Source organism: Schistocerca gregaria, chromosome 8, assembly GCF_023897955.1.
Source record: "Schistocerca gregaria isolate iqSchGreg1 chromosome 8, iqSchGreg1.2, whole genome shotgun sequence".
NCBI classification, from domain to species: Eukaryota; Metazoa; Arthropoda; class Insecta; order Orthoptera; family Acrididae; genus Schistocerca; species Schistocerca gregaria.
In genome coordinates, this window is record NC_064927.1 from 493,186,948 (window position 1) to 493,198,329 (window position 11,382).

At 40.4% G+C, this 11,382-nt stretch overlaps 1 protein-coding gene across 2 annotated transcripts in view; it reads right to left on the reverse strand.

The window, feature by feature from the left end:
* Positions 1-10,457, reverse strand: part of LOC126284458 (midasin) — a 481,989-nt gene extending 471,532 nt beyond the window's left edge. Inside the window, exons 1-3 of one of the 2 annotated variants that reach the window (XM_049983379.1) lie at positions 10,247-10,457; positions 844-1,112; positions 118-351 (exon numbers count right to left, since the gene is read on the reverse strand). In XM_049983379.1, coding sequence (XP_049839336.1) covers positions 118-351; positions 844-1,112; positions 10,247-10,342 — 599 coding nt within the window. In that variant the 5' untranslated portion in view covers positions 10,343-10,457. The remainder of the gene's footprint in view (positions 1-117; positions 352-843; positions 1,113-10,246) is intronic. The other variant, XM_049983380.1, reaches the window with a different exon arrangement.
* Between the last annotated feature and the right edge of the window lie 925 nt (positions 10,458-11,382).

Sequence of the window (11,382 nt, forward strand, 5' to 3'; positions counted from 1 at the left end):
ACCTTAAGAACACATACTTCAATAATTAATACAGATTTCTTACTTACTTAATACAATTTTTTCAGCTCGTGCAAAAAGGACAGATAAAATTTGCTAGAAACAAGTGCTTAACTTTACCACATCAGTTTTTTGTTATGCTTGTATCTTCTCAATAACTCAGTAAATGCAGCCCAATTCCAACACTGCCGAAAATGATCACAGGAGGTGGACAGAAAGCTGTAGCACGATGCAATAATATCATAATCTGAGACTTGTTCGTCCACATATATAGCACGGTTCCAAGCAACTTCTGAACGTGAAAAAAGATACGTAAATGGTGCAGGATATTTTTCAAAATACTCCAAGCTGAATCTGCAACAAAAAGTGTAACATTGTCTCTGTGAACTATATAAATAGTAGAGAAATTTAATATGTGCAACTTGAAATATATACTCTACATTAATGGAAATTCCATGATGAAAAGAATAAACAAAAATGGGAGTATAAGGAACTGGTTGCTGGTTGATGGTTGGTGCACACACATACATAAATGTACAAAAAAATTCACTAGTGTTCAAATTACTACATCTTTTCTAATTTGATGCACAATCTCACACCTGTGTCAACGTTACCACAGATGTGCATATATGAACCTTTTTCATTACGTGTGTCAGTGTTGGTAATTCAACTAGAAAAAGAATGATTGTTCAAAAGCTAGCGTAATTTTGTGTACAAAAACATGGGTCTCTGCATCGTGCATCAATTAGTTGCAGATCAGCGTCTGCAAATACTTGTTTTGTTTATTAATCTATTGTTAACACTATTATTGCTACATATTACATTATTAAAACAAATCACTAATACCTTAGTGCATCCGGGTGAAACATTATTAGCTTTCCAAGAGCCACACAGATTTTCTTATGTCTTTCACTTTCATTCTCATATATCATAATATGAAGAGATGGGCTAATATTTCTGAAAAGTGTCTGCAGTTTGTTCCAGTCTTTGGCTATGTGAAGCAACTGCAACACAATTTGGGGGAAATTTTTTGCCACTTGCTCAGTAAGGCTGGGTTGTATAAGCAAGTGTGATATGTAGCAGAGAAGTGCCTGTCGGTTCTCAGTGGACAGCTTCTGAAAACATGAATTATTTAAAATTATTGCACCTTATTACTATTATTTTTTAAATTTGTATTTATTCCTTTACTTTTTAACAATTTACAAATGGAATATGGAAGAAAAATGACAAATATCTTGTTGTTATGACATTGTTCTTGTTTAGGTTTGAGGGTGCTTGGCAGCGTATTCTGCCATGCACTAACTGAGTTCAGTCATAATCCGATAATTAGCCAGCATGAGCTATAAAATAAATGTTTTAAATAGCAGAACACAAGCTGCAAAAAGTCTAGAGATGCTAAACAAAAAAGGTTAGCTGCTTGAGCCCAGTAAAGAACTCTGTGTGTTGCTTCTCAACACAAGAATACAGAGTCAAACAAAAAAATTAGTATATGCTTCATACTTACTGTGTAAAAACCTATACAGAGTACCAGTTCCAAGAGAAATTATTGACTGCCCTGTCTGTGCAAACACAGCGGACTCTCATAAAGTGTGACACACACACAGACTCAATTGCAGAAAGGTTAATGTGGTCCTTTTGCTGGGGAAACCTTGTGTCGAGTAGCAGTGCTCTATTTGAAGAGAAGTTAATAGGACTCCAGTTCTCTCCAATAACTGGCAGAAGCTGTATCATGGCAGATAATTTCATTGATATTGTGTGTGTGTGTGTGTGTGTGTGTGTGTGTGTGTGTGTGTGTGTGTGTGTGTGTGTGTGTGTGTGTGTGCTCATTGAGACAATTATTTAACTTTTAACTATTCCGTATATTTAAAACTTTGAGTCCACTACGACTGACACAACTCAGCAGACTACTACGCAAGAAGAAAACAGATTAGATTATCGATATATTTGCTGAATTATAAGATATTTTAAATAAATAAGTTTGGTCCTTCATTTTGCAGAAGGACAGGAACAAAAAGTTGATATACTATTTTCCATGAAGATATTTTTTTCCATAATCCACAGAACACTGAGACGTAGAACGAAATCCTCTGGCAAGTTTCAGTCTCAATTGTTCATTGGTAGAAATACACAGGTTACAGGATTGCACTGGAAAAAAAAAGTGGCAACTTAGTTTCACCTGACTTGTTAACCTTCTTTTTTTCCTTCAGAGAAGTGTTATGAGTGTTGAGTTCAGAGTAACACTTGCATTTGTCTTGTTACCATGTTAAATTTTGCTTCTTTTGCCTAACATAGTAGAGTTTTCATAACTTAATTAACATGCTAACATGCTCACAATTGTGACGTAAACCTAAATCACAAGCACACCAACACAATTTCTCCCTTCACCAGCTATTGATAGTAAATTCTTCAATATAAAAAAAATAAAAATAAAAAATACAACAACAACATTAGTCCAATGAAAATGTCTATACTTACTTACATCATGATACATATGAAGATTTTGCATATCAATCACGTGCCAAAATACTTTTCTCTTTGTGTATTAAAGGAAAGTAGTCATCAATCCAAAGACTGTTTTGACCACCACAGAACTCTACTAGGCGATGCCCCTGTCGGAGGTGGTATGCCGTTGCCTACCTGTGACCTCTGAACTGACTTACCCAGGCAGTTACACGGGGAGCTACAGTTTAACGTGGATTCCGAACCATGGCATACCTCAGAATTTTTCACATCGAAAAACACTACCAGAGGTGAAAAAAGTGATAAGTGACATAAAAATCCAAGGACTGACTAGAAATCAAATCCGAGTCCTCTGGATTTGTAGTCCGGGACTGAGCCACCAAACCACATTTGAGTACTACCATCTGCCAACATATCATTTCAGTATCTCAAACCATTTGTAAAATATGACATATGGATAACTCGCTACAGCCAAGTTGTTTGAGCACATGGATATTGTTTGCACAGATCCATTTTCTTGAATTTGGAGACAGATATCTAACACCACCTAAGTTCAAGGAAAAATCCAACATGTTACCTGTGTTTTATAACCAGCAAATGTAAATTCAAAGTGACTCCAATTTTTAATTGTAAACCATGCAAATGTCTTGCAATGGGGTACGTAACTCCAAAATCACACAATAACTACGACTATTAACAAAATGATAGGCAGTTCATTGTGGTGCTGATATATGAGGCTATCAGTAACAAAAAAAATCACAGATAGTTTCTGTAAAATAATAAGAGAAAGACTAGAGAACGTGACATGTGCATACATACATTCTGCCAGTGCAATGCACTGGCCGCCTGCTGTGCTGAAGAGGGAGCAGAATGTTTTGTTCGCTCTGGCTACGCATCAGGCACATGGCCACTGGTCAGTGCTCTCACTCCCAGCTGCCACTGTGTGCTGTCCCTTTAGACAACGCGAGGACATTCTTCGTGCTGCTTCAAGCCACCTCATTCCACCTGCATTCTACACCTACATATGTACTCTGCAAACCAATGTGAGGTGCACGGTAGAGGGTATGTCCTATTGTAACAGTTACCACAGTTTCCTCCCGTACCATTCACATATGGAGTGTGGGAAGAATGATTCTTTGAATGTCTCTGTGCATGCAGTAATTATTGTAATCTTACCCTCACAATCCCTATATGAGCGAAACATATGGGGTTTTTCTAAAGTAATCATTTGAAGCCTGTTCTTGAAACTTAGTTAATAGGCTATCTTGGGATACTTTATGTCTACCTTCAAGAGACTTCCAGTTCAGTTCCTTCAGTATCTCTATGGCACTCTCCCATGGATTAAACAAATCTGTGACCATTCATGATGTCGTCCCCTGTATACATTCAATATCCCCCGTTAGTCCCATCTGGTACGGGTCACATACACTCTAGCAATATTCTAGAACTGGCCGACGAGTAATTTCTAGGCAATCTCTTTTGCAGACTGATGGCACTCGCCCATATTCTACCCATAAATTGAAGTCTACCATGTGCTTTCCCCACAACTGAACCTATGTGACATATCCCTCAGTACTACATCCAGGTATTTGTATGAGTTGGCTGATTCCAAAAGTGACTCATTGATATTGCACGAAAGAATTTAAACTACAGGTAGGAATATCAACAATGTATAAAAAGACAGATTGCTACTTACCATAAAGAAGGTACTTCAAGTTGCATACAGGCACGGTCAAAAGGCAATCGCATATAGCTTTTGGCCGCAGCCCTCAGCAGTAAACACTCGTACAGGGATGCAAGCAGCAATCTGGAGGGTGTGGGGAAGGGCCAGTAGTGTACAGATGGGGAGAGAGAGGGGCACTGTCTGGTGGAATGTGCAGGGACTAGGTGACATCTGGTGCAGTATCAGGAGGTTGTGGGGCAGGGAGGTAGGGAAAGAGGAATAAAAAATGAGAGGAGCGCGCAAAGAGGGGCAGGTGCACCGGCGGAGGGCTGCCGACAAACAGGGTGGGGGACAAGAATGGGGAGGAGGTGATAGGACAGAGGGGGTGGAAGCTGTTGGGTGGAGGGTGTGGAGACAGTATGTTATTGTGGGTTAAAGTTGGCACAATTGCGGGAGCAGACTGTGTGTTGTAAAGGATAACTCTCACCTGCACAGTTCGGAAAAGCACGCAGTGGATGGAAGGATTCAGATGGCTCAAGTGGTGAATCAGCCATTGAAATCAAGGGTGTTGTGTTCAGCTGCATGTTGTGCCAAAGGGTGGTCTACTCTGCTCTCGGAAACAGTTTGGTGGTGGCCTTTCATCCTGGTGGACAGCTGGTAAATGGCATGGCTACTTTCACAAGTGGCCCAACCTCTTATGGGGTAGGATAAATCTGTGATAGGACTGGAATAGGAAACACTGAATGGGTCAAGTGGTCAGGTTTTGCACCTGTCTCTTCCACAGGAATATGATCCTTGTGGTAGGGGGTTGAGATTGGAAGTGGTGCAGGGATGGACTAGGATGTTGTGCAGTCGGTTGGGCGAAGCAACATTTATGGGTTACTGATATTACGATACAGTCGAAACGAGTATAATGGCTAAATAATTTTGAGAGCAACGACTGGAATAAACTTTATCATGACAAGTAATCTTGTCACTGGTGCTCTGAACCTAAAATTTGGAAAATACAAACCACAGTGGCTTCACGGATGATGGTTGGAATGTGATATTACTCAACCTACAGTGTTGTCATACTGTGCAAACTCATTCACTTGCCTCTACAGTGTCTACATAGCCTCGCTCAGAGCCCATTTTTTGGGAACTGCTCACACTACTAGGTGTATCAGACCGCGAAGTAGTCGCTACAAAGTAAATCGTCAACCTCTTTCCACTGAGCACAACTTTGAACTGGGGGCCATATAGAGATACATATGTTCAGGAATGGCCCCTCCCACCCCCTTCATCCCCAGTAATACTATCACCTCATCATGAAGCACATTTCTTACGGTTGTGAGAGGCTCTAAAACTTAAGCCTCTGAGCCTGGCATTCTGTAACGTGTTGGGTGTGTTAAGGTGTCCACAGAGGAGGGATGGATGAGGGAGCTGAGTGTTAATGTTGTTGGCAGCCATACAGTCAATTGTGGTTAAGTGGAACAGGATGTTATCCAATATGGCAGAGCGGTAGAAACTGCTTGGAAGGCAGTGTTGAAAGAGATTGCCTACAAGCAGCATACACAACTTTAGGCCTGTCCTCCCTTGAGTCAACCCAATTTGTACATGTGCACCATGTTTAAGATGTCTCTCCTGGAGACGTAAAGATGGTGCCCTCACCTGTGCGCGTAGTCACATTTCTTTATGGAAGGCATCTTACTAGAGATGTGATGCTTTTTATTTCACCCCATCTTTCCATCGATGTAAAGTGTATACAGTGTATGGAGGTTTGGTCTTTGGCTAACTCTACATCTACGACCATACTCTTCAAACCATGCGAAGTGCATGGCGGAGGGTACACTCCATTCTATCAGTTAATAGGAATTATTGTCATTCCATTCATGTATGGAGCATGGGAAGAACGATTGCTTGAATGCCTCTGTGCATTCAGTAATTATTCTAATTTATCCTCACGATCCCTATGTGAGTTCTCATTTAAAGCCAGCTCTCAAAACTTTGTTAGCAGACTTTCTCAGGATAGTTTACATGTACCTTCCAGAGTCTGCCAGTTCAGTTTCTTCAGCATCCCTAACACACTCGCACAAACCAAATAAATCTGTGACCATTCATTCTGCCCCCCTCTGCATATGTTCAATATACTCTTAGTTCTATTTTATGTGGGTCCCACACACTAGCAATATTCTGGATCACGTGAGTTTCCTTATAACAAATTTAAAACGTCCATATTGAGAGAGAGAGAGAGAGAGAGAGAGATCATTGCAATGCTAGTAAAAAAGGAGCCCACACAATCTAAAACACTTTGTGCCCTTTTTCATGGTTTTTCATTTCATAATGCCTTTCTCCTTCGAGCAGTTGGTTGTCTGTGTTGAGACTAGGAGTCCATTGACTATGGAAGTTTGTTTTAAATATCTCATTTGATTTGTTCTCTTCCTGTTCTGTATTTTCTGTGATATTTTCCTATGTCGTTATAATAGCATCATACTGGCTCATAGTTGCATCATTGACACAATGGAATCACTTAAAGATACATGAGCCTCTGCCTTGGTTGGTTCATTTACGGGTAGATGGGTACATGTAGTTCCAGTCTCCTTGTGTCTATGACTCTGCATTAGCTTTAGGTTCAGCCATACTTTAACTGATATGATCCTGAAATATACAAGGTGAGTTTGCTAATGGGGGGCAAACTGTAGGAAACAATCCCTGATACGATTAAGGAACAAAGGAAGTCATATGGAATTATGGCCATAAATGTGTGTTGTCTGTGGTACAGAGTATGTATTACTTCACTATGCCAGTACAGTACAATGGAATCCACATCTTGTTGTGATGAGACAACCATCAGAGAAGGTATTAAAAGTGGCTACCACAGACCTCTATACATGTGTGACCATGACACAATAGTACTGACAGGCCACATTGGGATGTGCCATCTTGCAGTCAATTGGTGTCACTGGCGCCACGAACGCTTCAGTCCATTGTCTAGCTGTCCAGTATGGGCTCTACACATCGACTTCTTCCAGGTGCCCCCACAACACAGAAATTTAAAGGGAAGGGAAGTTGCCAAGGTGCCTCCACAGGGATATGTGAAAGAGGGCTGAAGCATCATCATGTAGTAGCCAAATTACCCTTCATGCCACCAGCACGGGAGGAAAGGTCACCCACAGGATATGCAGATATGTCTCATCCGTGACGCACTATGGAAGGATGACTGATTCCATAAGCCAATAATCCCCGCCCACACACTGAACTTGAAATGGTGTTGATGGTTCAGTGCCACTGTACACTGTGGTTATATCCTGTGGGCTACAGGTGGGTGTTGTGAAGGTTTATGAAACCTCTTCGTAAAACTACTCTCATCTGTGAATTGGACAGATGACAGAAATCCCAGCACCACAGTGGGTTGTGAGACGAACCAGTGATTAAATCATCACTGTGGAGCAAGTCCACAGGTAATCCCCATACGCATTGTAAGTGGTACATAGGAGCTGTTCCGCACGGTCACCTGGCTTACCCCATGCTGGTGGGCCACTTGCCTAGTGCTGATACCAGGGTCACATACGATGGTGTTCAACACCTGTTCCTCTAAGGCCTGTGTACATGCCAGGTGCACCTGCCTTTCATGATTACCAGGATATTTTTCCCAGTAGTTTTACTGCCACTCACCCCCATCATTATTTCCTTGTCCATATGCAAAGACCATATCCACCTGTTGCTGGTCACTATACCAGACCATCATCTCTCGGACACGACAAATGTCCACACCAGAGAGTGTCAGCAACAACAATAAAGTGGAAGTGCTTGGTACCGATGTGTCATGAACATTACTGCCCTTTTAAAGAGTGAAGAGCAAAAACACTAGTACAAATAAAACCACTCCCACTTACCTCGTGTGTGCTGGCAACCACTGAAATCTATAATGTCAAAGACCTTTTACATATTTTTACTTCTATCTATGGCCACAAAATTGTTAGATCCTTAGACTACGTGTTTCGGATAGTGATGACCATCTTCAATTTTTTTTTAAAACATGTCCTAATATAATAAATCAATAGTGGCACAGACCTTTTATTTCCAAATTTACGTGGTTGTACCTCTTGGAACGTATTTTCGGTCATATGTCCATATGATTCTCTGGGGGTAGTTCCCTGCAGTTTACTGCCATTTAGCAAAATCCCCTGATATAAATACTGCTGTTACATGACATATCGTCATATGCACATGTAAGCGATACAGGTGTAGTAAAACTTGTAAATGTGGTAGTTCACAATCAACTGATTTTTGACTAAAATGTGGGTTGGACTCATGGTCCCTGTGTCCTGTTTTCTACACAATTACTTAGTAGCAACAGCAGGTGTTGGTGTATTGGTATCGGTAGCTGTGGTTGAGCTATATACGTCAAGGGAAGTGTCCGATTCCTGTGGTTTTGTTGGTGTAGTGAAATCCTGCCTTTTTCTTACATTATTCGTTTTGGGATGGTGCAGTATTTTTTTCTTCTTTTTTTTTGTTGTATAGCTGTCCTGCCCTAAACCCCCAATTTTCTGAGGCTGTCCCGTTAGTCCCATTTTATTTTTGGAGTGAGAAGTTATTGTGTCATTTTTATTTTTGTTTTCGTTTATCAGCATGTGTATGTACTGATGTAACTGTCATCATTTTGCATATAATGGAAGTAGTCATTTCCGCCATTTTGATGTCATTGGTCAAAGCAGATGGGTGTAATCAGATGTTGCTGTAATGCCCCAGGAGTCAATCAAAGGCACCAGTTGTGAGTAATCACTTTGGACTTGTCTTAAGTTTCGAATGTTTGATGGAGATAGCAGCAGGATTAAATTCTGGTCTTGTGTCATTCCTGGACAGTTCAGTCATAAGTGCATTGCTCACAACACTAGAGTGTAATAGTGAACACACACACAATCTTGACTGTGGAGGCAGACTAATCCATGACATAGTCCCAGGTCTCAAACGCAGCCACTAGAAAAGTGAAATTCATTTTACTTTTCATTTCTGGAATCACCATGGAATCTGCAAGGCTCACAGGCTAGTTAAGTATTGGACCCCCCCCCCCCCCCCCCCCCATAAACCTTGGTTATGACAGACTCATCCGTAATGCAGCTCCAGGTCTAAGGTGGGTTAGTGACAATTTGGTTGCAAGTTGGCAAAGCCAACAAATGTAAAAGTGGAATATCTAGTTGTGGTAACAAATTGACTGGTAGCAAAGTGTAATTTTTACATCTGCTCCATACCAACAAATGCAAAGGTGGGTGCAATATGTAACTTTTACCAGCCCACATAACACTGATGTCTAAAATGGAACACTTATGAGCAGAGGTTACTATGCAACAATCAATTTATACAACAGTACTGGAACTGGTTTGGAGAACAGACTGCCTCCATTAAGTTCTAGAACACAAGATGATACAGAAAGCATGGACACTTCTATAATATTCTATGGAGAGAATAGGATCAATCCATAATATAAATCTGTTGCTCTAAATACTAGCAAGTGACAATAATAATGCTCTTGATAGCACATAAGATAGTCTGCATTCAAGACATGATTAGGGCGATAATGTGAACTTTAAATCAGTGTAGGGCTTAAGAAGGCTAATATGGCCCTTCTTTCAGCAAAGCTACCAACAGTTTCAATCAATTTCTTATGGTGGAGCCTACAATTTAATACAGAAAGCAACGTACTGTGCAAATTAGCTTCCATCATTTACGAAAAGCGGTACTATAGCAGATCACACATCGAATTCTGACACGCACTCTTTCTGTCATACATATTTCTACTGAGACGCAATCTCCGACTCCATAAATTAAGCATGCTCGGGTTACAGTGCATAAGAATAACAAAGTTAAACAGAGGTAGAGTAAAGGCAACGTAAGTCTACCCGTACAACGTAAATGTTCGCAAGAGCAGATTTTCAGACTACATTTAATTCATTTCTTCTACAATAATGTCCATAGCAATTACTTTCAAAGATAAAAACGAAGTAGATCTTACAAATAAAATAATGCAATTTCACCACTTAACAACTTTTACAGTCGCTTGCATACATCGTCCTATCAACTTAACTCTTTCTAAAACCAGTATAAGCCCAAACAAAACAATCTATAACTTCTCTAACATGTACTGACCGCAACATTTTCGGCACACAGTGTTTTTAAGGAATGTTGGCCAAACAAATTTTTCAGTCCATTCGTTAGCAGTGTCTGCTGGTCTACAGTCTTCATGGTTTGGACGTCGATAGCACAAGACGTACTACACAGTTTTCATTCGCACTACCATCTACACACATCAACCACCACAAACACACGTGCGCACACTGACTACAAACAAACCAAAGATAACACGTGACGCCACAAATCTTGATACGCCAAAGGTTAGTAATAAACTTGCACGCCGTCAAGGCTGGTCTTACAAGCTTCCAAAACTTGCATTTGCGTATTTCCCTACCTCCATGATTGTAACCTGCGTCAAGGTTTTTTTCATATATCATTCTTGGACCCTCATCTTAGGGCACATCTTTATGAAGTTTTGACACTGTCTGTTGTTGTAATCTAAGAGAGGTTTCGGACTTAATTTTATTTGGATTTCCGGAAGAAGACCAAGTTTTAAACAGTTTTGCGTATACCTCCCTGTTAATTCCCAGCAGTCAATTGGATTTAATCTTCCTCTCCGCGCACTACATTGACTTGTGCTGAAAGGCTGTAAATATCGAAGTAGATGCTTTTCTCCAAACTGCAACGTGACGATACATCAATGTCAATTTTATTTATTTGTCTATTGTGAATTCCATTCATCCCAATAGCAAAGAGTTACTAGGATATGGTATGAATCAGTGTTATCACAATATTTGCCGGTCCATACAATACATTATTGCGCAACCTGGTTGCTTCATGATAAAAATCATAGCAGCTAACGTTACATGAGTAGAAATAATAATATTTATACACATTGTGTTTCATTCATAGTAGAAATAGTCTAAATTTATGCTTACATTAAATGGCTCAATCATCTATGGGGGAGACCGGGGCTAGTTGGCATATGGGGTAAGTTAGCACACTGCTTCTTTTTTCTACAGCTGTAAGGACTTAGAGCTAGGATCGCAACAGTCAGACTCACTAACGACGTTGTACCTTAAATTGTAGTTTCAGTCTGATGAGAGCTCCTAGAGAGGAAGGGTTCATGTTGCTTGTGTTTTCTTTCACTCTTAAGTTTTTGTTATTCCGTGAAGTTCTAGAACATGCCTGGGAATTTTAAGCAGCTGTGA